The sequence below is a fragment of the Salvelinus fontinalis genome, chromosome 14, assembly GCF_029448725.1.
Source record: "Salvelinus fontinalis isolate EN_2023a chromosome 14, ASM2944872v1, whole genome shotgun sequence".
Classification (NCBI taxonomy): Eukaryota; Metazoa; Chordata; class Actinopteri; order Salmoniformes; family Salmonidae; genus Salvelinus; species Salvelinus fontinalis.
In genome coordinates, this window is record NC_074678.1 from 24586059 (window position 1) to 24612058 (window position 26000).

Genomic DNA, 26000 nt, shown 5'->3' on the forward strand with positions numbered 1-26000 from the left:
GGATTCACCTCATTCTGAATGCACAAGCGCACACACACACACACACACCCTAGCTCTGACTACAACCAAAACATCACTCTATCTATACATCGCTCTCATCCTCTCACTGCAGATGTTTTTGCTGCAGTGTTGTTTCAGCAGAGATCTACTGCAGAGCCAGATCAGACACATGGCGCTTTACCATCTTAACACACACAAACACACACACACAGATACTCACAGGCCTGTGGGACCAAACAGCCTGATGAAGCAGACAGAGTAGAAGTATCTGATACCTGCGCTGCCGAGCGCTGTGGAGGACACAGTCTTTGTCCTCATCCTCACCTTAACTAGCGCCTCTCTCTCCCTCCCTCTCTCTGCAGCACGGTAACACTGCATCTCACTGCCAGCCTGCCTAGAACACTGCACTACCGTACCATCCCAAACATGACTACAGAGCAGAGCTCTGAGCCCAGAATCTGACACACACATACGCAGCAACACAGAGCAAGGCCCCAACCGCACCGAAGGAAGCTCAACATACAGCCTTCTACTGATTTAAGCTTTCTGCCTAGCACGCACATCATACGCACATCATGCACGCGCACACGCAGCAGAGCCCTTTTGTTTTCCGGGGGAGGATCATTTGGAGCACTGCCATTTCCTCTAGCGATCTATCATACTGCTTGGGTTTTGGAGAGAGGGAACATTAAATTTAAGCACGTGTGTGTACTGAATGAACAAGCAAGAAGTGTGTGCATGGCTTCTAAATCTCTAGTTGAATAGAGTTGATTTGTAGCTGTACTGTGAGTGTCCTCTAACCAGAGTTTGCCCACCTTGATAAGTGTGTATATAAAAAGGCAAAGAGAAGCCTGAGCTGGACCACCTTCAGAGAGATGCCCTCAGCTCCCACCCAGCCCAAATGGGAGTAAAGCCAGTGATGAGGTCACCCATTACAGCAGCTCCAACACCGACCGACACACACACACAGAGACTCCAACACAGCGTCTTTAGCACATACATACAATATTTGCTGTCACAGTACCCAGATCCACAACACACACAGGTTGGGAGCACCACAGGGTCAGCCACAGAGCAATTCCCCGGAGCAGGTTAGGGGGTAAAGTGCCTTGCTTAAGGGCACATCAGCAGTAGGTGGCACCTGAGATATTTATGCCGGCATTACTCCAGTTGCTGGCTCACTCCCCACAGATTCCGTATGTCAATATGGTTGTCCACATGCAAGTATGAACTGAAAACAGGTATGCAAATGTGACCAGAATTTCAATCTAGAGACAGGATCAATGTATACCTGCCAATACGTAATGGATCATTTATACACCTGAAGACATACAAACTGATATCTGACTAGAGGCCACAACCACTGCACCTTTGGCCACTGGTACAGGTCCTCTGATATTGGAGAGTAAAGTTAGCAGAGTAAAGCAGTCTTACCTGGACATATCAGAGAAGTCGGCCTCCTCCTCCTCACAGCGTTCATCCAGCTCCTTCAGCGCCAGCGTCACGTCCTCCTCACACACAGAGCCACAGGGGCTGTCTGGGTTGGGGGGCAGCAGGGGCTGGGTCGTAGGGGAGTCCCCCTCCTCACAGAGGGACCCCGGCGGGGTGTCTATGGCCGGCAGGCGAGGGGGGGCTGGGTCCAGGTTGTCATGAGGGTCCTGAGAGTCTGTGAGGTCAAACAGCTCAGGGGGGTCCGGGGGCAGTGCGGGGGCACTGCTGCCAAACCCTGTGTCTGTGCTCACACTGCTGCTCAGCTCGTCTGCCGCCGTCATGCTGACCCCATCCTGCACAACACAGCCAGCAGGAGTTGTTCAGGAGCAAGTAAAAAATATAGTATAAACAGTGGTTCTCAAACCTCTCAGGGACACCCAGGTGTTTCACAATTTTGTTGTAGCCATGAATTAGCTCACCTGATTCACCTATTCAAGGCCTTGCTGTATAGTTGACATCAGGTGTGCTAGCTCGGGAATAGATCAAATGCATGGAATAGCTGGTGCTCCCCGAGGAGAAGTTTGAGAACCACTGTACTAGAACACTACTCACACAAAATGACTCCTATTGAGACCTTACGGTTGCCACAGCAACAGCCCTTATAAGAATCTCCCTAAGAATATCTACTTAACCTTTATCTATGCCTGAAGTAGAAACATTACTGGCTCCCTCAATATATAACATTAAAAAATACACTATTATTCTTAACTATAGAAGAGGGAGTCTTGGTCAGCATAATTTAAAAGATGGATATTCACCTCACAGTTCATACTCTAAGTTTGTGTGTCTCTAGAGAAAGGCAAATCAATAAACAGAAGGGCCAAAATCAATCTATGGAGCTGGCCTGCCATTAAGAGAGAGACCCTCAGGGTAATAACACACTGACGTGACCAGACGACAGGCTGAGAGCTAAAAGTCCTTCAGATAGATGAGATGTGTTGCACTCTGACGCAGTCCAAGCCATTTGGATGGATCAAACTACTGAATTATGGATCACAATGAATGACTAGAGTAGTTAAGAAAAAGACTTAAGGGGGAGGAGTGGGGAGCACAGGGGGAGGAGTGGGGAGCACAGGGGGAGGAGTGGGGAGCACAGGGGGAGGAGTGGGGAGCACAGGGGGAGGAGTGGGGAGCACAGGGGGAGGAGTGGGGAGCACAGGGGGAGGAGTGGGGAGCACAGGGGGAGGAGTGGGGAGCACAGGGGGAGGAGTGGGGAGCACAGGGGGAGGAGTGGGGAGCACAGGGGGAGGAGTGGGGAGCACAGGGGGAGGAGTGGGGAGCACAGGGGGAGGAGTGCAGGAGTACAGGGGGAGGAGTGGGGAGCACAGGGGGAGGAGTGGGGAGCACTGGGGGAGGAGTGGGGAGCACAGGGGGAGGAGTGGGGAGCACAGGGGGAGGAGTGCAGGAGCACAGGGGGAGGAGTGCAGGAGCACAGGGGGAGGAGTGCAGGAGCACAGGGGGAGGAGTGCAGGAGCACAGGGGGAGGAGTGGGGAGCACAGGGGGAGGAGTGCAGGAGTACAGGGGGAGGAGTGCAGGAGTACAGGGGGAGGAGTGGGGAGTACAGGGGGAGGAGTGGGGAGTACAGGGGGAGGAGTGGGGAGTACAGGGGGAGGAGTGGGGAGTACAGGGGGAGGAGTGGGGAGTACAGGGGGAGGAGTGGGGAGTACAGGGGGAGGAGTGGGGAGTACAGGGGGAGGAGTGGGGAGTACAGGGGGAGGAGTGGGGAGTACAGGGGGAGGAGTGCAGGAGTACAGGGGGAGGAGTGCAGGAGTACGGGGGAGGAGTGCAGGAGTACAGGGGGAGGAGTGGGGAGTACAGGGGGAGGAGTGGGGAGTACAGGGGGAGGAGTGGGGAGTACAGGGGGAGGAGTGCAGGAGTACAGGGGGAGGAGTGCAGGAGTACAGGGGGAGGAGTGCAGGAGTACAGGGGGAGGAGTGCAGGAGTACAGGGGGAGGAGTGCAGGAGTACAGGGGGAGGAGTGCAGGAGTACAGGGGGAGGAGTGCAGGAGTACAGGGGGAGGAGTGCAGGAGTACAGGGGGAGGAGTGCAGGAGTACAGGGGGAGGAGTGCAGGAGTACAGGGGGAGGAGTGCAGGAGTACAGGGGGAGGAGTAGGGAGTACAGGGGGAGGAGTACAACGGAACGACTTGATTAGCGTAGTGTTAGCTAGTTGTCTTTGCTGTCCTTGTATCCACGATAATTGTGTAGTTTAGAGAAATTTAGTGAAATTGTCGAGGTTACCTAGCCAGCTTCACTTTCAACAACGTAGCCACTGCTAGCCAGGCTACTTCACCAGCCAGCAGTACTATATCATTTTAGTCAATAAGATCTTGTATTTTATTTTTATTTTTTTGCAACGTAAGCTTAACTTTCTGAACATTCGAGACGTGTAGCCCACTTGTCATTCTAATCTCCTTTGCATTAGCGTAGCCTCTTCTGTAGCCTGTCAACCATGTGTCTGTCTATCCCTGTTCTCTCCTCTCTGCACAGACCATACAAACGCTTCACACCGCGTGGCCACGCCCACCCTAACCTGGTGGTCCCAGCCCGCACGACCCACGTGGAGTTCCAGGTCTCCGGTAGCCTCTGGAACTGCCGATCTGCGGCCAACAAGGCAGAGCTCATCTCAGCCTATGCGTCCCTCCAGTCCCTCGACTTCCTGGCACTGACGGAAACATGGCTCACCACAGATAACACTGCTACTCCTACTGCTCTCTCTTCGTCTGCCCACGTGTTCTCGCACACCCCGAGACCTTCTGGTCAGCGGGGTGGTGGCACCGGGATCCTCATCTCTCCCAAGTGGTCATTCTCTCTTTCTCCCCTTACCCATCTGTCTATCGCCTCCTTTGAATTCCATGCTGTCACAGTTACCAGCCCTTTCAAGCTTAACATCCTTATCATTTATCGCCCTCCAGGTTCCCTTGGAGAGTTCATCAATGAGCTTGATGCCTTGATAAGCTCCTTTCCTGAGGACGGCTCACCTCTCACAGTTCTGGGTGACTTTAACCTCCCCATGTCTACCTTTGACTCATTCCTCTCTGCCTCCTTCTTTCCACTCCTCTCCTCTTTTGACCTCACCCTCTCACCTTCCCCCCCTACTCACAAGGCAGGCAATACGCTTGACCTCATCTTTACTAGATGCTGTTCTTCCACTAACCTCATTGCAACTCCCCTCCAAGTCTCCGACCACTACCTTGTATCCTTTTCCCTCTCGCTCTCATCCAACACTTCCCACACTGCCCCTACTCGGATGGTATCGCGCCGTCCCAACCTCCGCTCTCTCTCCCCCGCTACTCTCTCCTCTTCCATCCTATCATCTCTTCCCTCTGCCCAAACCTTCTCCAACCTATCTCCTGATTCTGCCTCCTCAACCCTCCTCTCCTCCCTTTCTGCATCCTTTGACTCTCTATGTCCCCTATCCTCCAGGCCGGCTCGGTCCTCCCCTCCCGCTCCGTGGCTCGACGACTCATTGCGAGCTCACAGAACAGGGCTCCGGGCAGCCGAGCGGAAATGGAGGAAAACTCGCCTCCCTGCGGACCTGGCATCCTTTCACTCCCTCCTCTCTACATTTTCCTCTTCTGTCTCTGCTGCTAAAGCCACTTTCTACCACTCTAAATTCCAAGCATCTGCCTCTAACCCTAGGAAGCTCTTTGCCACCTTCTCCTCCCTCCTGAATCCTCCTCCTCCTCCCCCCCCCTCCTCCCTCTCTGCAGACGACTTCGTCAACCATTTTGAAAAGAAGGTCGACGACATCCGATCCTCGTTTGCTAAGTCAAACGACACCGCTGGTTCTGCTCACACTGCCCAACCCTGTGCTTTGACCTCTTTCTCCCCTCTCTCTCCAGATGAAATCTCGCGTCTTGTGACGGCCGGCCGCCCAACAACCTGCCCGCTTGACCCTATCCCCTCCTCTCTTCTCCAGACCATTTCCGGAGACCTTCTACCTTACCTCACCTCGCTCATCAACTCATCCCTGACCGCTGGCTACGTCCCTTCCGTCTTCAAGAGAGCGAGAGTTGCACCCCTTCTGAAAAAACCTACACTCGATCCCTCCGATGTCAACAACTACAGACCAGTATCCCTTCTTTCTTTTCTCTCCAAAACTCTTGAACGTGCCGTCCTTGGCCAGCTCTCCTGCTATCTCTCTCAGAATGACCTTCTTGATCCAAATCAGTCAGGTTTCAAGACTAGTCACTCAACTGAGACTGCTCTTCTCTGTATCACGGAGGCGCTCCGCACTGCTAAAGCTAACTCTCTCTCCTCTGCTCTCATCCTTCTAGACCTATCGGCTGCCTTCGATACTGTGAACCATCAGATCCTCCTCTCCACCCTCTCCGAGTTGGGCATCTCCGGCGCGGCCCACGCTTGGATTGCGTCCTACCTGACAGGTCGCTCCTACCAGGTGGCGTGGCGAGAATCTGTCTCCTCACCACGCGCTCTCACCACTGGTGTCCCCCAGGGCTCTGTTCTAGGCCCTCTCCTATTCTCGCTATACACCAAGTCACTTGGCTCTGTCATAACCTCACATGGTCTCTCCTATCATTGCTATGCAGACGACACACAATTAATCTTCTCCTTTCCCCCTTCTGATGACCAGGTGGCGAATCGCATCTCTGCATGTCTGGCAGACATATCAGTGTGGATGACGGATCACCACCTCAAGCTGAACCTCGGCAAGACGGAGCTGCTCTTCCTCCCGGGGAAGGACTGTCCGTTCCATGATCTCGCCATCACGGTTGACAACTCCATTGTGTCCTCCTCCCAGAGCGCTAAGAACCTTGGCGTGATCCTGGACAACACCCTGTCGTTCTCCACCAACATCAAGGCGGTGGCCCGTTCCTGTAGGTTCATGCTCTACAACATCCGCAGAGTACGACCCTGCCTCACACAGGAAGCGGCGCAGGTCCTAATCCAGGCACTTGTCATCTCCCGTCTGGATTACTGCAACTCGCTGTTGGCTGGGCTCCCTGCCTGTGCCATTAAACCCCTACAACTCATCCAGAACGCCGCAGCCCGTCTGGTGTTCAACCTTCCCAAGTTCTCTCACGTCACCCCGCTCCTCCGCTCTCTCCACTGGCTTCCAGTTGAAGCTCGCATCCGCTACAAGACCATGGTGCTTGCCTACGGAGCTGTGAGGGGAACGGCACCTCAGTACCTTCAGGCTCTGATCAGGCCCTACACCCAAACAAGGGCACTGCGTTCATCCACCTCTGGCCTGCTCGCCTCCCTACCACTGAGGAAGTACAGTTCCCGCTCAGCCCAGTCAAAACTGTTCGCTGCTCTGGCACCCCAATGGTGGAACAAACTCCCTCACGACGCCAGGACAGCGGAGTCAATCACCACCTTCCGGAGACACCTGAAACCCCACCTCTTCAAGGAATACCTAGGATAAAGCAAGCCTTCTGCCCCCCCCCCCCCCCCCCCCCTTAAAATGATCTAGATGCACTATTGTAAAGTGGCTGTTCCACTGGATGTCATAAGGTGAATGCACCAATTTGTAAGTCGCTCTGGATAAGAGCGTCTGCTAAATGACTTAAATGAGTACATGGGGAATCTAGAACATCTAATTGAAATTGTCTTTCCTCTATTTAAGAGTCTAATGCATTAAGGAGAGTGTGGCAGGCTGCCAGTGCGTCCCGGTGGCTATATTACGGAACACTGTTAGGAGTGGGTGGACGTCTGGGCCGTCAAGGAGGGATGAGTAATAGTATTAATGGTTTTATCCTGGGCTCATTACAATAAGACCTGGGCCTGTGATGGGGAGATGTCCTTGGGCTGATATTGAGATGATAGGTGTAAGAAGGGACAGGAATGAGCTCATACGGAAGCTTCATTCACATTACTGGGGTAGAGACAGGGTGTTATTTCTCACAGAACGGCCCCCATTGAACATTCCCCGTCTCAGTTTCGTTCACACAATCACCAGGAGTAGGTACTGTGTCACTGTGTATGAGACAATCAATTCAAAATCGGGTCTCCGGGGACAAACATGAGCAGCATAAACTATCAATACAAAACCTAGACAGAACTATACATTGTGTGGAAGACTTGTTGAGCAAGAGTGCATCCTCACCATGGTTACACAGGTTAGTAGTGGTAGATAATGGATAATAATGGAAGCTGTTAGTGACTGCATGTTAGTATGGTTTACCCGGTTAACTGTGCTCACTGGTTTAATCTAATGCATGTCTCTGTGTTGCTTCACAATGTTCTCTAATGGAGCGGACTTAACTAGCTCATACTCACACATGGGTCTGCCACGCAGAGTAGGACGCTGGTGTCCAGTGCTCAGTAATTTAACAGTGAGTTCAGTTGAGTGTTCAGGTTCCAAATTGAGAGGTGACGTTTCGCCTGGCCTGAGGTGAGCATTGACAATCTCTCCCCCAATCACACATTTAAGCCCCACAAACCAGCCAATCAGAGGAGCAAAAGCTAGCCCACCACAGCGCCCACACACCCAGAGCAGCACGACAAGTGGAGAGAAAGAGATGGAGGGAGATGTGAACAGAGAGAGTGCCCCCTACTGCACACCAGGTACAGCTCTCTCCCTACAAGAGACAGAGAGAGGAGGCTGCCGCCAACTCTGTGTGAAACATGAGCGAGACAGAGAGCGCTGCAGAGGTAAAACGAGGTTTAAAGAGGAGAATAAGGAGCCAGAAAGAGCCGGAGCACCACAATTTTGTTGTCCCGATTGGTCACACCTCAGGCAGCTGGATGGAGTCAGAGCAGTCCATCTCCAGTGCAGGGCTGTTCAGGTGGGGCAGCAGGGCCGTGGTCTCCTCTGACAGGGCACTGCTGGACGACTCCTGGGACTGCTGCAGAGAGTCCACATGATTGGATGTGGCATCGTCCATAGCAGAGTCACAGTTCATCTGAAGTGAGGGAGAGAGAATAAAAAACATGGTTAAACTTCTCCATTTAGAACTATAGTATCTGTCAAGAGTGGACCAAACTGTCAAGGCAAAGGGTGGCTACTTTGAAGAATCTCAAATATATTTTGATTTGTTTAACACTTTTTTGGTTAATACATGATTCCATATGTGTTATTTCATAGTTTTGATGTCTTCACTATTATTCTACAATGTAAAAATAAATAAAAACCCTGGAATGAGTAGGTGTGTCCAAACTTTTGACCGATACGTAGATAGTGAATACAAAATGAAACCCCCTAATCAAATGTTATCTGGTCCTCTGCATCTCCAGGATATCTGCTAGTGTGCTGCTTAGTTTTGTTTAGAATAAGACGTTCTAAAAACATTCTATATTCCAGACATTATTACAATATCTCTTTGTTATTTGATCATTCTGCCTGCAAATTACATGCTGCATGCTCATAGTAGCATTGTTTAAAAGTTAATACAGATATGTCTCTGTATTAACATGTTCAAGTCTTTGGGTCACTAGAGGCATTCTCACTCGCACAGAGCACAATCAAGAGCAGAGGAGAGCATAGACAGCTCTAGAATAACAGCTTGGGAAGATTGGCTGACTAGCCATTTAGTGCAAAGCAAAGAGGAGTTCGAGAAAGGCAGCCAGAGGTTTGGGTTATTGGGATCATGCTCACAAAGGAACATGCTGTTAATTTGATGCCAGTTGTAACTTGACTAAATCCGTTTCACTGACATGTCACGCTATGGACTCTTTTCAGTTTCATCTTTAGAGTAGCTAATCTCCCAGTTATAGTGTATGTGAATGAGTTGTCTGACCTAAACATATCAGTTATAGTGTATGTGAATGAGTTGTCCGACCTAAACATATCAGTTATAGTGTATGTGAATGAGTTGTCTGACCTAAACATATAGGTTATAGTGTATGTGAATGAGTTGTCTGACCTAAACATATCAGTTATAGTGTATGTGAATGAGTTGTCTGACCTAAACATATCAGTTATAGTGTATGTGAATGAGTTGTCCGACCTAAACATATCAGTTATAGTGTATGTGAATGAGTTGTCTGACCTAAACATATCATTTATAGTGTATGTGAATGAGTTGTCTGACCTAAACATATCATTTATAGTGTATGTGAATGAGTTGTCTGACCTAAACACATCAGAAACCTGAACTGGACTGATTTTCAGTAGTAAAGTTTGGGTCTGTACTTTACTTACCTAAAAAACAATCTTATGGGGGAAGGGGTACTGGTATGTGGGTAAGGAATACAATTAGGGTAGCAGGTCTAGGATTGGGGGTGAAGGGGGGCAGGGAGTGAAATAGTGACCGTTAACAGCGGAAGCAAGTGTCTAGCCCCTGCCCATACCAGGCACAGTAGTAGCTCTGCAGTAGCGCTGCTCAGTGAGCGGGCGGACACACACGCACAATGCCAGTGGGCTGTGTGAGGAGCATGGGGCGGGCGGGGGACAGGGCCAACCTTGTGTTGGGTGAGACTTACTAGGCCAGAGCGGGTGAGAATCTGGCTAGCGCTCAGTACCTCCTCCTCAGACGACTCGTCCGTGTCCTCCTGGTTGGTGAGGTTGAGGCTGGGCGTGCTCCCGGTGTACTGGCACTCCTGCAGGGACGGCGTGTCCCCGTCTCCCTCCCCCTTGTCCATGCTGTCCAGGGAGCGCCGACGCACACCCCAGTTGAAGTTGTCCATGCTTTCCCCCTGTAGGACACCCAAGGAAACAGCAGTCAGATACCAGTAGAACTAACTGAAGTTTGAGATAGCTGAGAAAATGTGGATGAATCACAACAGCACAAGACCAAACACAAGGAAACAACCATGTATGCCACTAACACATGACATCTGCAGTAATGGGAAGTGGAGGATATGACACCTATTCTTTCAGGCTTCTTGACCTAATCACTTCACGCGCACACTATATTGATCATGAACCCCAAAAAGTATTTGTGGCATGCTTCATTGGCTGTCTGTTTCTAGACTGACAAAACAGGTGCTTCTACAGGGTGACAACAATCACATGACTGACAGAGGGACACCAGGGCACTTAGGATGGCAGCTTTAAAAAGCTCTTTCTGGCCCAAACGTACCTGGAACTCCTTGTGGCGGGAAAAGAGGAAAGGTAACAAGTGGGTTAGAAAGACTAGTAGGGACAGTTACAGGACAACATGGAAGACAAGTCATACCAAGACCAGTACAAACACACAGATGTTAAGACACAAGCTCAGACGTACTTCAGCACACACACACTGAATGAAAACATTTGTCACCAATCAACAACATGATCTGAAATGATGGTGTAATAGCAGAGACAATTGTAAATGATCCTATACAAGACATTAAAAAGTGTGTGTATACAGATGGCTGCTCCTACTGTAGAGTGAATCACCCCTCACCTCAGCATCCTCCAGCTCCACATCCAGGAAATCGAAGTCCTTGAAGACTCCAAACTGCTGCTCACTTCCTGCATCTTCTCCCTGCATATCCTCCTCCCTCACCACCTCTTCCACCGTGGGGATCAGACTGGTCTGCTGGTCACCTGAGTCCAGGTCCTCGTTGGACGAGAACACCACCTAAAACACACACAGAGAAAGATATAACAGTTATGATAAATGGGTTCAATAAACACATGGAGGGATGGCTGGGATATATTCTGTTGAAGTAGATCACTAATCACTAGTCATGCTCGCTCACAGTTTGACATGCCAAGTGTCTTACAGAAGGATTCTTGGGAATGCCAGACTCGGGACCACACAGAGAAAGAACGTTCATGAGCTTCTCTCTGGTTCTCCTCTGAAATAAGACGACACAATTAAATATTAACAAACAAATAAAGACATTTAAACATATCAAACTTCATTGTAACATATCCATTGGCTGTAAGTACCTGAGAGAGTTGAGGCCTCTTCCAGCTGACAGGCACCAGGCCATTGGAGTTGGATCCAGAAGAGGTGGAGGATGTGCTCCGGGTCACAGCAATGACCTGCGGCTTCCCATTCCGCCCTGCAGCTGTGCGCTGGTCCCCGTACTTATGCCCTATGATGGGCGTCTGGGGGTTAAAGGTTACACCAGTTAATCTTGATTGTACAGATGTGATAATTTTGTTTAAAAAGGGTAGGGCTAAAGGTAAAAGGTGACTGAAAGAAAAATGGAAAGAGTGAAAAATAGAAGATAAAAAAAAGAATCGGCGAAGGATGAAAAGATGACAAGAGGACAGAAGTCGGGACAGAGGTTTTAAAAATTGTATTCAACATGTATTTTACCATGTTAGTTTCGTTGAAATAAAAACATTTTACAAGGGAGACCTGGCCAAACTAGCAGCACATAAAGCTTCATACAAAGACATGTTACAACATAAAACAAAGCACTAGAGTTTATAAACACATTGAGCAGGCAAGACTTCACCTCTGAGATGTCAAAGTGGAAGTCCAGCGTCTTGCCGGGCAGCTCTTTAGATAAGTTGCTGAAGATGCGAGTGAAGGCGATCTCTGGGGATCCAGAGGACTCAGAGCTGTAGGAGCGCTGCACCTCGTCTGGCACCACCAGGCTGGCCGACCGAGACACCACCAGCTTCAGGATGTTCTGGGCCTCTTTCCAGTACGGGCTCTGGGGAACACACAGGATCCAAACACAGAGGTGTCGTTGGTTCAATTGTCAATAAGACAGGATTTCATGCTTTTAGAAAGGGGTAAAAGCACACCTCCGTTCTAGGGAAGGTTAAATCAAATTTTATTGGTCACATAGACATATTTAGCAGATGTTATTGCAGGTGTAGTGAAATGCTTGTGTGTTACGGATACAGGTATCCTGTGTGTGTATTTCTTTTCTCTCCTTCTCCCCTCACAGGTGGAAATAATCATTCCCCAATCAGTCACCAATCAGTCACCAATCAGAAGACACCTGCTCCTGTTTCCATTACCCTATCACAACCCCTTTCCCTTGGTTTAAAAACCCTGTCAGTTGTTTTCTCATGAGCTCAATCTCTGTCATGCAATCTCTCTGTAGAGCTCTCGTTTGGTTTAGCAACTACATGTCACTTTGTCCGTTATGCTGTGAGTATTGGTTTGTTATGGCGTTTGACTGTTTGTTTGATGGTTGGAAAGGGGGTACCTAGACAAATCGCCCATGGGCATACACTACCCGTAGGAATACTTTGTCTAAGAACACTAGTTAGAACTGGGCGGACCACACACTGTACTTTTTGGTTAGTTAGCTAGCTGTTGTTGAAGCAGGTAGACTAGCTTAGGGGTGTTTTTGAATACTTATTATTTCTTTCCTTGGGTCCAGCTCAGCCCCTTTTCCCGCTCACCCTTTACCGAGTGTTTGAGGTTGATTTGAAGTTGTCTGTGGTTATTTGTTCTCGCTGTTACTTTTTCACTTATAATTTGCATGAGTTATTTTGCCACCCCCCCTAGACTGTAGAGCCAAAGGGATTCGTAACATTGTGTTTATAGCTCTAACAGTGCAGTAATATCTAACAATACATACATGTAAAAGAATGGAATTAAGAAATATATAAATATTAAATAATGCCACTCTGACATTGCTCTGACTAATATACAGTATATACATAAGAGATGAGTAAAGCATTATGTAAACATTAAAGTGGCCAGTGATTCCAAGTCTATGTATATAGGGCAGCAGCCTCTAGGGTGCAGGGTTACGTAACCGAGTGGAAGCCAGCTAGTGATGGCTATTTTAACAGTCTGATGGCCTTGAGTTGGGAAGCTGTTTTTCAATTTCTCGGTCCCAGCTTTGATGCATCTGTACTGACCACGCCTTCTGGATGATAGCGGGGTAAACAGGTCGTGGCTCGGGTGGTTGATGTCCTTTTTTGGCCTTCCTGTGACATCGGGGGCTGTAGGTGTCCTGGAGGGCAGGTAGTTTACCCCTGGGCAGACCCCACCACCCTCTGGAGCCCTGCGGTTTTGGGCAGCGCAGTTGCCATACCAGGCGGTGATACAGCCCAACAGGATGCTCTCAATTGTGCATCTATAAAAGTTTGAGGGTTTTAGGCGACAAGCCAAATTTCGCGCTGTTGCGCCTTCTTCACCACACTGTCTGTGTGGATGGACCATTTCAGATCATCAGTGATGTGTAAGCCGAGGAACTTGAAACTTTCCACTGCGGTCCCGTCGATGTGGATAGGGGCGTGCTCCTTGTTTCCTGAAGTCCACGATCAGCTCCTTGTTGAGTGAGAGGTTATTTCCTGGCACCACTCTCCCAGGGACCTCACCATCTCGCTGTAGGCTGTCTCGTCATTGTTGGTGATCTGGCCCACGACTGTTGCATCGTTTGCATACTTGATGATTTAGTGGGAGGCGTGCGTGGCCACACAGTCATGGGTGAACAGGAGGGGGCTGAGCATGGGATCAGCGTGGAGGTGGTTCCTACCTTAAGAAATGTATTGTCTTTCACCTTAAACTATCTGATTCTAAGCCTATCCACAGATGTGAAGGAACACATTGTCTAGTCAGTGACACATGATACTGTATTGGATCCTACTCGGACAAGACGGCCCTCCCTTACAAGCAACCTTAAACTGAAAAGTCTTTATTCAAACACACACTAAAAAAATAATCTACTTGTACAAAAGTACCCACTGCGGTGGAAGTTGGTAAGTGGAGAATTTTCCTGAGGCTGGGTGGGGAAGGGTAGGAGTGGTAGTTAGGCTAGCTGCGACTGAAGAGCCCAGTGGTCAGAGCTCGTAAAAGGCTACATAATTAACTGGCTGGCTGGCTGCATCCAAATGGTCTTAGATCATGACCTGCTTTAATATACTATTCTTCAAGTGCTCTGTAGAGGGAGTCATTCTGGCTCTCACACACACACCAAAGGCTCCATCTGCTGAAATGAATGAGCAACGTGACACCCATACTGTGTCAGACAGCTTTATTTCTGTATCAGCCAATTCCCATTTATTATTTTCTCTCTCAATCCTCTTAGAGATGAGAGGCCGTCAGAGTGCTGAGCTGAATTGTAAAAAGAGAAACCAGGTCTCACCTGGACATATTTGCTGATGATCTTCATGATCTCCAGGTTGAACTGTTTAATGGGCGCAGCAGACAGGTCAATGTGACTCAGCAGGCTATAGATGATCTGTAGCAGGGACTGCTGCATGCTGGGTAGGCCCTTCTCCAGCAACTGAGGGTGAGAGGGGAAGGTTTAGTAATAGGCTCTCAACTGCCATCATGGGTTGGATGTTGGACATCTGCTTATCAGCTGATCAGTAATTAACACTGCTGACCTGTCATAATAACAAAAACAAGCTACTGTAAATTAACCAGAGGCCGTGGACTGACTATGCAAATAAGTTGGCAGCTTTGATTCTCCTCATTACTTCTATGAAGGCTGGTGTTGCGAGCGCTTACCTCAGCCAGGTATGTGACCAGATTGAAGGTGATCTCAGCAAAGGCGTCGTGTAGGTAACGACACACCACGTTGATCCAGTTGGTGCAGCCTCTGGAGTAGCTGTGTGTGCTGTACAGGCTCATCATGTGGGCCAGGTTAGACAGCGTGGCGGACTTCTCCTCGGCACACACCTTGGCTATCTTATCAGCCGTCTCCTTGCAGAACGGAGTGGGGCTGTCAAAGTGCTGGATGAGGTGAGGCAGCAGGCACAGGATGTTTAGAGGAAAACCTACAAGGAGATGGCAACAGACGACATCAGGATCTCGATCTCCTGAGCTAACACAGGAAGAGAAACAGGTCTAGACCCATAAGCAAGACCCAGCAAGTCCTAGGGAGGATTAGCGGCATTTACCAAGCATGAAGCCAGGAACTTGTGCTAGATAAAAAGCAATAAGGTCAATACCTGCTCTCTTACCTGCCACCTGGGAGGGGTCGACCAGTGTGTGGCGGGAGACGCTGATGAGCTTGTTGAGCAGGTGGATGGTGAGCTCCTGGGTGGAGGCTGAGGTGAAGCCCTTGAGGAAGAGCTGCAGTAGACCAGGGAAGCTGTACCATTTCAGCTTGGCCTGCACTGTTTCCAGCCTCTCTCTGCTGTCTGCGTTCTCCAGGGGCAGCTGGCCCAGTAGCTTGTTGAGCAGCCGCAGGGCCAGCAGGTACTCAAACTCATAGTCCGACTCCAGGAGAGAGGCCGCTATCCAGAACACCGTGGCCATCAGGTTGGTGGGGTCCACAGGAGGGATGGCCTCCCCCCCAGGACCCCCTCCTCCACCCTCCTGCAATGATGACAAGCTCTGCGTTCGGGCTAGGTTGCCATGGCTGCCACCCAGCCGATCGGCGATATCTAGGGTGTTGCTGCGGCGACGGTCGCCCTTGCGTTCGCCCATGAGGCTGGCACGGAGGGAGTTGCTGCGGGCGTAGCTGTGGGGATAGTGACCGTGGTGGAACAGACCCCCACTACTCAGGTTCAGCTGGCCCGTGCTCTTCCTATTGGCTGTAAACTTAGCCCCCAGCAGGTGCTCGTGGGCAGAAGCTCTGCAGGATAAGAAATTACAATCTGAATTATTTCACTAGTACTGTGTTTTAGACAGTCTCAAAGATGTGTGTGTTGAGAAAGTGTGAATGCACGATTGTGTTTACTCAGAGAAAGCGTAGAAGACGAGCATGGATATCAGATATTGAATTGGTCAGTGCTTACTTTGCCAAGGCAGTGAGGAGGTCATAATTCTTTACGGTGTCAGCGAGAGTGTCAATCCCTGACTCCAGAGTCAGCAGCAGCTCGATAACAAAGCCCTGAGACAGAGGAGCTGAGGTCAACCACCCAGACAGATGGACCCCTGATACTGCAGTACCCAGTGGCTGCTGCTTCGTAACAGATCTGCTGATCCACACTGATCCCAGGTCAGAGTGGCTGACCCCTCTGGAGCATAGTGCCTGTTCAAACTGCGACACTCTGATCTGAGATCAGAAGTTAGTGATAACAGTAATAGAGCAGATAGCCCAAAGGACATATTTAAAGGTGGTTGTCGTGATACAGGTGGGGGTGTAGCTCACCTGTGCCTCCTCTCCAGGGTCGCCCACTGTCTCTACAAGACGTGAGAGGACATCAGAGAGCGTGGCGGCTGTGAGGGGTTGTTTGAGAGCCCTGAAGATCTGGAAGGAGCGCCCTGCATAGTGACGAGACGAGCACGACAGAGCAGTCTGCAGCGCTACCTCACTCAGCAACTGCTCCAGCTGGAAACCTGATTAACAAACACACAGATATATTTAATATCAAAATTCAGAGATGTTACAGACACATAAGAATAAAGATATTTCATGCTAATCAACAATGGTGAATAGAAATATATTTTTGTGGAGCGCTAACAAATGTGGACAGGACAGTCAGTTGTTGAAAGACCGTACAGGAGAAGGAGATAAAGAACAGCATTAAAAACACACTGACCTGACTGGGACTGTTTGAAGACTGTCACTACATGTCTGAGGAACACACACAGCTGGTCAGCACTCTTTATGTTGGGGTTCTTGGGCGACACGTCCTCATGGTTCCACAGGGGCCCCCGCTTCCTGCAGGACAAGACAGAATCAGGACAGGAAACTAGGGAAGTCAGACCTATCATCATACAACACATCCAACTCTGATATTCTCATCCCAAAATGTAAAAAATAAGTTGTATTGGCACACGCAAACACATGCAATTGAGAAATACCCCATCCTTTCAGACATGGCTGCAAGCGTGAGACCAGATACATGGATTAGACGAAGTTAGTCATGAGGGTACATCACATGTGACAAATAACTGATATATACAGCTATGACACAGACTTCCACATACAGTAAAAACAGAATACATCAATTTCTAAGTGCATGCAGGCTCGGATACTCACCTGGAGGTGACAAACTCGATGAGGGCCTTGACCTTCTCATCCTGCTCGGCGATGACGTCCACCTCGTTAATTAGGGTAGGGGTGAGGTGAGGCAGGGGGGTTCCTCCTGTACCCAAGCTGATGCTGGACGACGTGGAGCTGGAGCTCAGGCCTGAGTCGGTCATAGGAGACGGCTGATAGTCTGGCACAACGTCACACATTCCTGCATGAGTAACACACACAAGCACATGAGAACAGCGATTCATGGCTGGCGAATCACTATAAACTTGAAATAAACTATGAGATTTCACATAGTGATCTGTAAAGACAGGAGAGCAAATGAGGACATGGATCTCTGCTGCCCCCTCCTGATCTTATTGGGCAATACAGAATTAGGCAAAGGGATATTTCTGCTCTTTAGTTAAGCTACTCAGATCGTTACTGACCTGTGAGGTTGAAGTCGTGGGGCGGTGGCTTCACCGTCAGCACCTTGGGGTCGTTGTACTCTCGGTTGCGCAGTAGCACAGAGGCCAGGGATTGAACGCTGCTGTTAGTTCCCTGGACGACCAGCAGGTGAAGCAGTAGGCGTTTGCAGTGCTCGTAGACCTCAGGGTGCTGGTGGTCAAACCCTGGTAGGAAAAACAAAGGACTGATATAAAAAATATATTCCATAAACATTAACACTGGCATATGAAGAGTTTGTTTTGCCTGCAAATTAAGTGTCTAAGGACAAGTATACATCACTCAAGTTGTAATCAGCCAGCTGTATAGAGGTGAGAGGTTAGTTACCTATGAAGATGGAGTGCAGCAGGAGGTGAAGGTAGGCGCTCCACTCCACTTTGACCCCATGGTCTACTATGAGGTCAGTCAGTAGGATGACAGCTATGTTACACCTGAGATACACCACACGAGAGTCAGCTGGGTCAGGGAAGAGGTCATACAGACAGGTCAGAGGTCAAGTGGAGGGGGGTAGGGGTTACCTGTGAATGGGTACTCCAGGGGTGTTGGTCTCTGGCAGGTAGTCCACCAGAGGGGACCAGCAGCCCCCTGTCGGGGGAAAGGGGAGGGGCTCAGGACGGTTGTGGTCCATCACCTTCAGACGCCAGTTAGCATACAGCGGCATGGAGTCACCTGGAGAAAACAGGGGATTATCACACCTGTGGCAACATGGATGTGTGTAAGTATAAAGCAGAAAGTAGAGTAGTATGGCTGGGTGGAGGGTCTCTTACCCTTCTCCTCCTCATAGGATCCTCCAGAGCTGCTGCTGTAGCGAGACTCCAGGCGGTGGTGCTGACGGTTCAGGTTGCTGTTTAGACCACTGTAGATGTCCAGATGGGTGGAACTGCAGACAACAGAGAGAGACAGCTGTAGTCTCACAGGTCGGTCGGTCTGTATCTGTGTTTGATCTCATACCTGTCGTCCATGTTGGGGTCTTTGTTCTTGCTGCTGTCATGGTGAGCGTCGGGTCCTGGCACCATGGTGTTACTGCTGGAGGTGGTTCCTGTGGACAGAGATGGGGAAAGGCATCTAGGAACTATGGCAACAAGGTTTAGGAGGAACATGACAATGTTATGACATCATACATACAATCCACAAGTCCATGAGGAAGTAGATGGGGGAATAAGTACCCTAGAAACATCAAGCATCTGTGTTTTGTATCACAGGACAGTAGGCTATTAAATAGAGGAGGTACGTGTACAGAAGACAGTGTGATATATACCTGCTGAGGTGACGGAGGGGATCTTGTAGCTGGAGGTGATGCGGTAGTAGGGAGGGTTGTCCATGTGAGTGACAGCAGAGCTCACTGGGTCTGTCAGGTCCAGCTCACACATCAGCTCCTCCAGCAGCTGCATAGTCTTATCCCTGCCTAGGTACACCACCACCCGCTTCACCTGAGGGAACACACACACATTTTTACAAACATTTCAGATGACTGAATAATTGTGAGGTGTGTGAGGGAGAAAGGATAGTGTGTGTAAACTGGACTTACATAAGGCAGGAAGCTGGGCTCACTGTTGACCCCTGACATGCTGATGAGGAAGTGCAGGATGATCTTCAGGTTCTTTGGCCAGCTGTCTGCCAGGGTGGTCCACACGTTTTCTATCTCTGACCACGCAAACTCATCCCCGTACTGCATACACAAGAGCAATACAGTTCAAACTATCATTTATCAGCAGCAGAGTAAATTTTGTGTGTGTGGTAGGTTGCGGTCGTACCTTGGCAGTCATGAACATGAGGTTGTTGAGCACCATGGTGGTGGCGTGCGGGGAGCCCCAGCCCTCCCCTCGGAGCCAACGGCGGCTGTTGACCATCATATCACGCTCGTGGGCGTCCTCCTCATCCTCACAGATGGGGGTCTCCTCATGTCGCCGTGGCGATGGCTTGAAGTCCACCAGCTCCACGTTGTTCATCCAGGGCAGGAGGTAGTGCAGCATCACCTGGCGACCACCAGGGTGTGCTGTCTGGATACGCTGGCTCACCTCTGGGGTAGAAAACAGCACAGTCACCACATCAATAACAGTCAAATCTGTACTAAATGCCAAAGATATGGCTACAGACCAGAATCTCAAATGAAAGACCATTCCCCTTATAGAGGACTACTTGAACCAGGATGGCATTTAAGATTAGCCTAATGAGACAGATGACTATGTGAAAGTGTGTGATGTGTAACAATGCAGACCTGAGAAGATGGGCAGGGTGAGCTCTGGGTATGTCCTGGCCAGCTCCTCAGACAGCTGGTAGTAGGAGACAGAGTAGAGGTGTGGCAGCGGGGAGGGAGGGCTCAGGATCCCATCTGTTCTCTGGATCTCCAGTTTATGAGCGTAACGGAAGAGCTTGGGCTCCAAGATCTGGGGAACAACCACAGAGAAAAATCGCATTAAGTACATACTGGACTAAAACCAGCTGACACAGAACAGTAAATAAACATGGTGTCCAGGAATGTGTCACACCAACCTGCAGCAGCTGCATGGCCACCTCATAGATATCTCTGGATGAATCAGCCGCCTTGAACAGGATCAGATTCAGCAGCACCACAGTGTCAAACTGGTAATCCCTGTAGACCATACGATAATCAATCACATTAGAAGATTATGGATTACAGCATTTCAGTTAATACACAGAAAAACAAACACGCACTATAAAATCGGATAAATTAATCTGGACGTGCCTGTTGTGAAAGACATTGGCAATGGCCCTGAAGCAGCCGGCAGCCACGCGCCGTGAGCCAGTGTAACAGCGGTCCACAGCCCAGAACATCAGGTTACTCTGGTCTGGGTTCAGCTCCAACAGCAGCATCACCGCCTCACAGCCCAACTGGTGCACCTGCAGGGGGAGACCAAGACACCATCAGGGACCAGCACAAGCCCTCAATATACACTGCACTCAGTGAGGCACCTCAAGAGTCAAGCCATTTCCTTTCTTTCATCCGCACCACTAAATAATTCAACCGTGAAAGTTTAGTCTTACTGTTTTACGATCAAATCAGTGCAGATGAAGGACAGTAGCTGGTAATAAAGGGATAGTTTAAGCGCAGCAGTGAGGCTGCAGTGTATAAGGGCTCTTACCTTCCTGTCCTGAGAGTCCAGGATGTTGTCCAGCCACTTGTAGAGATAACCATCAGAGGAAAGGCCAACGTTATCAGCCACTGGACCACAGCACAACACTGCAGACATGGCCTACAAAGTAAACACACCCACAGTAGACAAACATTTACCACGTCCTGACTCAGAAGTATGTATAGTGTTTAGAGTGTGTGTGACCAGCTGGTTGTACCTTGAGAGCACAGTACTGGTGTCGGTTGATCTGCATGTTGCGGTCACTGTACCGGTCCAGTGGAGTGAACATGATGCTAAAGGGCCCGGCCCAGTGGCTGAACAACATGAACAGACTGTGTCTTAGAGACTGCTGAGGGAAGATAGTCCTCCTCTGGTGCACTGGTGGGAATACACACAGAGATGTCTAACAAATACTGACAACACACACATATACAGAATTTTACAATTTGTAGTATGTGTGTGTGTGTGTGTGTGTGTGTGTGTGTGTGTGTGTGTGTGTGTGTGTGTGTGTGGTACCTGGGACGTTCTGAATTATGTTGGCCACCAGAGCACTGAAATGGCAGCGGATGTCCTTCAGTGTGTCTGAGTCTTTGTCATTCTCAGCCTCCAGCAGCTGTCTCGTCAGATCCACATACTCCAACAGCACTGAGTTCAGAGAGTGACTCTCCCCGTCCAGACCTCCACTCGCCCTGCACACACAGGGGGTACACGATAGGGGTCAGTAAATTCAAAGATGGAAGGTCCATGATTCTTTACTAGGATACTATACTCTATAACCATATGTAGTTCTATCTCTATTAGGGCATCTGGCCTGGTTTCCACTGACGTCTGACTGATGACACCAGCATCAGCCAGCAGCTCAAAGATCCGGACCAGCTGGACCCTCAAGATGTCACGACGCCTGCGTCGCTTCATGTTCTGCAACAGAGGAGAAGAGTTACTACTGAGCAGGGCGAGTGTTGTAGGTAGTACAGTGTTTTGATGTTAGATACATGACAGATGCGAGGGGTCAGTGAGCTGCACCCACCTCAGGTCTCCTCTCCAGAGCCTCCTTAATGATGGGGTTCAGTTCCTCTATCAACTCTCTGAAAGACAATAGAAGGTAAACTACTGGACAAACACTCATACATGCCCACACACACTTACTTACCCATTACATACTGTACCTACTAACCAAATAACCCTAAACTAGGCAATATCAACATTTGCAAATTCAACCAGGCAACTCAAAACAACAAAAACATGACTACCAGCCACATACACACAGGGTGGCTCCCTCACCTGAATGCCACGGGGTTGGTCCTGCCAAGCCCCAGGACAAGAGACTCTGTGATGTCCATGCTCTCAGAGCGCATCATCGGGACAACGTGTTTGAACAGGGACGAGGGGGACGGAGTGCCAATAATCTGGATACACACAAAGGTCACAAATCGATATGACAACTCAAATCATTTTTAAATCTATAACTAAAGGAAATAAACATGGCATAGGATTATCACTGACAGCACCCATGTAAAACCTTGCAAAACGTATACATTCTTGGGGGGATAGTTGGTCACTGCGGGGTCATGCCCTCTGACCTTTGAGTCGTAGCTGTAGCCGCTGTCTGGCGTGGACGCCAGCGTCTCAGGCGGGGAGCAGCGGATGGAACCAGAGGTGGAGGAAGAGGAGGAGTTAGGGGAGGAGGTGGCGGAGCTACAACAGAGGATCAGGTAGTTCCTCCACAGCCCCACGTACGAGTCACCACTGCTGCTCAGGCTGTTCAGCTTCTTAGCATTTATAGGGCTGCTGCAGGGGCACAGGTCAGACAATAACAGGCAGGTGGTATTAGAAAGTTATTGAAATAATATCCTTGTGTGCCACATACACACATTATAAAAGACCGGCAGCAACTGTCGTCTTCACGGGGCTCATATCCATAAACAGCTGAGAGCTAGATCTATTAGGATGATGTTACCCACAATCACACGCCGAGTCTCCAGTGATGGTGTTCACCGTACGATCACCATAGACCAAACGGTGACATCATCCAGCACTCTAATGAGCAGACTGCAACCACATCCATTCTAAGTGCCTTTTAACAACCTCAAATGTAACGCGCACACACACAAACAAAACCACATTAACAGAGAAAGGCCTGGAGACATACTTGATATCCACTTGTGGAGAGAGCAGCTGCAGGCGTGTGTAGGCGAACATCCAGGCGTAGTTGAGTGCGGTGGGGCAGTGCTTGGGCAGGTGCTCCTGGCGCAGGTAGCTGGACAGGCTGATGACCCAGGGTTCCTGGCCCTGCGTCACGTGGGCAAACACCCAGATGTGCGACGGGCTGACCACGTCAAATTGGTGGCTGATGGGAGACGAGCTCCATTCTGCCAGCGTCTGCAGGTCGATACCACTAGGGCAGTATAGCAGGTTGGTCTGCAGGGGAGAGGGGAGGGTCAGGGGGGTGTGTGTGTGTGTGTGTGTGTGTGTGTGTGTTGTATTAAACAACAGCTTTGCCATTCTTACCTGATCAGCTCCTGTGAGATGGATGAAGCTCTCCAGCACAGAGGCACTTAGTCTGTCCATCACATCTATGGCCAACTCCTCATCTCCCTGAGAGCGACAGACAGAAACCATGAATGTGAGTCTCTTGCACCTTACTTGAGAAACACTGCATCTCATTATTTTTGTCACTTTTAGATCCCCGTCTATCAGTGAGTTGGTAGTTACCTTGGCGATGCCCAGAGCGGTGTGCAGGGCTCGGACCTCTTTGAGGACATTAACAGCCAGCCTCCGGGTGGCAGGGCGGCAGCTGCACAGCACCACCAGTGCCAGGCCCTCCAACACGTGCAGCACCCCCCACGGAGGAGAGCGTTCCAGGGGCAGAGACGGCCCGCTGCCAGGGCCCTGCTGGAGCACACACACAGCGTTACTTTCTTACACAAACCCAAGTCAAAATACACAATAAACCTACTACTACAGTAGAGCAAGGAGTTCCAGACCCTTTCCTTGTACAGAGTTAAAAACACACAGAGCAGACCAAAATATAGCAGGACAAAAAGAGATGCCATTCCTATCCACTCTCCACCCACCTTGTTGCTGGTCTGGACTGCCTGCCTCCACTGGCTGATGAGCTGCAGCAGCATCTTGATGGCGTTGTCCAGCAGCGTGGGGTGAATGTCAGTGACCTCACGCACAATGAAGTAGACAAAGCCAGAGAGCACGTCCTCCCTCCACTCTGGGAAATCCAGCATCAGGGCCTGCAGGGTGGTGAAGGCCAGGCCGCGCAGTTCCTCATCCATGTGGATGGTCAGCCTGAGGAGGAGAGGACACAGGGGTCAAACAATCACAAACAGAGCTTTTTAAATACACAGCTTTTGAAGTCCTTCCTAGTGATGCTGAAAATAAAAGCCCCATTGCTTTGTTCATCAATTAATCCCAGACAGAGGTGGTGCATGTGAAGGAGTGGGGTCCTTACTTGGCCAGCAGCTCAATCAGGTCCTGTCTGCTCATGCCATCTGGGATCAGTCTGGGGATGGCCGCCACACACGTACGGAACAGATCAATCTTCGGCTTCCTTTCCCCCCTGCAAGACAACACAGTTAACAAACGTGTAAAGAACACTCATGTTATGGGTCACATATGTTTTAAGTCAGAGAGGCACTTACGTGATCATGTCCTCAGGTTCCTTATTGGACATCTGGACGTTGGTCATGCTCATGGAGCGCCCCACCTCCTTGTCCAGGTGACGCAGGATGTTGTCCAGGGCCTTTCTCACCGCTGGGTAGTACAGTGACATGCCTACACACACACACACACACACACACACACACACACACACACACACACACACACACACATTTGACCCTAAAATGACCCACTGCCATAAGCGTATTTATTTGAGAAATGAATTTGACAGGGAGAGCGCACAATCAACATTTCAGTTTTAACATCAATGTAAAATTGCTGGAGTTAGCAACAAAGCTATTCATATCGGAGTGATATGGCCCGTTGTGAGGGGAAAGGAGCTCAGAGGTGGTGACCTACCGATGACCTTGGCCTCCTCGTCAGTGAGGGTGGTGGCGAGGAAGATCTTCTTGATCCGCAGGGTGTTTCCTGAGGGCATGATGGCCCCTGTGGTGGGCATGGGCGGCTCCCCGTCTTTCTGCTGCAGACTGTCAGCTATCACCAGGAAGGCCCTCAGGCCAATATTCATCCTCTAAGAGAGACAGCAAGAGAGCATGTGAGAGGGAGAGAGGAGAGTGAGGGATAGAGGCAGGAAGGGACGTTCAGAGAATGAAGAGTGCAATCACAGTGAGAGTATGATTTGATCATTAATGTCTCTCGGCTATCTCTTACCTCTGGATTGATGGTGAATGTCTTGTGAGATTTGCCCACACACAGGAGGTCATAAATTATCTCCTTCATAGCAAAATCCAGCCTTTCCTGTGAAATCAGCCACAACAAATAATAATCACTAATCATAGATAAGACACAAGCCACTAACTGCTGTTTAGAGGAATTATACGGGAATCACTACTCCAGCATGGCCTCATTAGACATACCTGAGCTATAAACTGAATGATCTTGACGAAGATATTGAGGGGCGTGTCGCGGGGCACCACGCTACGGGAGCCTTTGGGGAAAAGCGCTGAAACGATGCTAAGCAGCCGGCTGCAGGAAACAGGAGAAGATTCAAGGGTTAAACTGGGATGTTCACCGAGGAGACTGTCGACTAGACCAGTTCTGAGTGTAGATGGGATTCTAGTTCTGGTTTTGCTAAAGGAGTAATGTGGGCACTAGCTTTGTTCTATATGGCGATTTAGGTGCTGTCTGGATGACTTTCATTTCACAGTGTCAGTTCATGCTGAGATGGTGTGGAGTGGGCCCACAGCCTGTTCTGTCCGGGCTGGTACTGACCTCTGTGTGACGGTGTTGCTCTCACACTTGATCCTGATGATGTAGACCCACAGCAGTCTGTAGAGTGACTCCAGTGCCACACGGGACATTTTGGGATCTTTGTTCTAAAGGGCCAGAGACAGAACACTTTCTTCACCCACCTGTCTTCTCACTGTGACAGATTCAAGTCTGGTGTGGGGCATGCCACATAAGCAGGGATCTGACACACAAACCATTCACTTAGACCTTCAATACGGAATTAAGCAATTTATACGGCCCGTTTCATTTATAGAGATGTTTGAGATGCCCCAGTGATGATAAATGACTCACAGCTGTGATTTGATGAGTCTGCTTCAGATCTAAAATAAACTACTGATGTATGAGATTGCTAAAATG

At 49.7% G+C, this 26000-nt stretch overlaps 1 protein-coding gene across 6 annotated transcripts in view; it reads right to left on the minus strand.

The window, feature by feature from the left end:
• Positions 1-26000, minus strand: part of LOC129869669 (protein furry homolog-like) — a 56728-nt gene that overhangs the window by 14598 nt on the left and 16130 nt on the right. For 4 of the 6 annotated variants that reach the window (XM_055944308.1, XM_055944305.1, XM_055944304.1 and 1 more), the window contains 42 exons: positions 25626-25729; positions 25271-25379; positions 25065-25151; positions 24753-24924; positions 24374-24506; positions 24184-24291; positions 23798-24020; positions 23436-23615; positions 23232-23318; positions 22873-23141; positions 22304-22511; positions 22005-22129; positions 21751-21808; positions 21550-21641; positions 21240-21412; positions 20941-21101; positions 20733-20843; positions 20336-20490; positions 20122-20221; positions 19847-20015; positions 19383-19648; positions 19157-19297; positions 18887-19058; positions 18580-18667; positions 18396-18508; positions 18147-18297; positions 17956-18059; positions 17613-17795; positions 17188-17389; positions 16745-16866; positions 16354-16541; positions 15998-16092; positions 15218-15834; positions 14763-15031; positions 14395-14535; positions 11797-11997; positions 11279-11440; positions 11110-11184; positions 10788-10964; positions 9883-10095; positions 8193-8363; positions 1435-1784 (listed from right to left, as the gene is read on the minus strand). In XM_055944308.1, the coding sequence (XP_055800283.1) occupies positions 1435-1784; positions 8193-8363; positions 9883-10095; positions 10788-10964; positions 11110-11184; positions 11279-11440; positions 11797-11997; positions 14395-14535; positions 14763-15031; positions 15218-15834; positions 15998-16092; positions 16354-16541; positions 16745-16866; positions 17188-17389; positions 17613-17795; positions 17956-18059; positions 18147-18297; positions 18396-18508; positions 18580-18667; positions 18887-19058; positions 19157-19297; positions 19383-19648; positions 19847-20015; positions 20122-20221; positions 20336-20490; positions 20733-20843; positions 20941-21101; positions 21240-21412; positions 21550-21641; positions 21751-21808; positions 22005-22129; positions 22304-22511; positions 22873-23141; positions 23232-23318; positions 23436-23615; positions 23798-24020; positions 24184-24291; positions 24374-24506; positions 24753-24924; positions 25065-25151; positions 25271-25379; positions 25626-25729 (7025 nt within the window). Of the gene's footprint in view, positions 1-1434; positions 1785-8192; positions 8364-9882; positions 10096-10787; positions 10965-11085; positions 11185-11278; positions 11441-11796; positions 11998-14394; positions 14536-14762; positions 15032-15205; positions 15835-15997; positions 16093-16353; positions 16542-16744; positions 16867-17187; positions 17390-17612; positions 17796-17955; positions 18060-18146; positions 18298-18395; positions 18509-18579; positions 18668-18886; positions 19059-19156; positions 19298-19382; positions 19649-19846; positions 20016-20121; positions 20222-20335; positions 20491-20732; positions 20844-20940; positions 21102-21239; positions 21413-21549; positions 21642-21750; positions 21809-22004; positions 22130-22303; positions 22512-22872; positions 23142-23231; positions 23319-23435; positions 23616-23797; positions 24021-24183; positions 24292-24373; positions 24507-24752; positions 24925-25064; positions 25152-25270; positions 25380-25625; positions 25730-26000 lie in introns of all 6 variants that reach the window. The other 2 variants (XM_055944303.1, XM_055944306.1) reach the window with 2 other exon arrangements.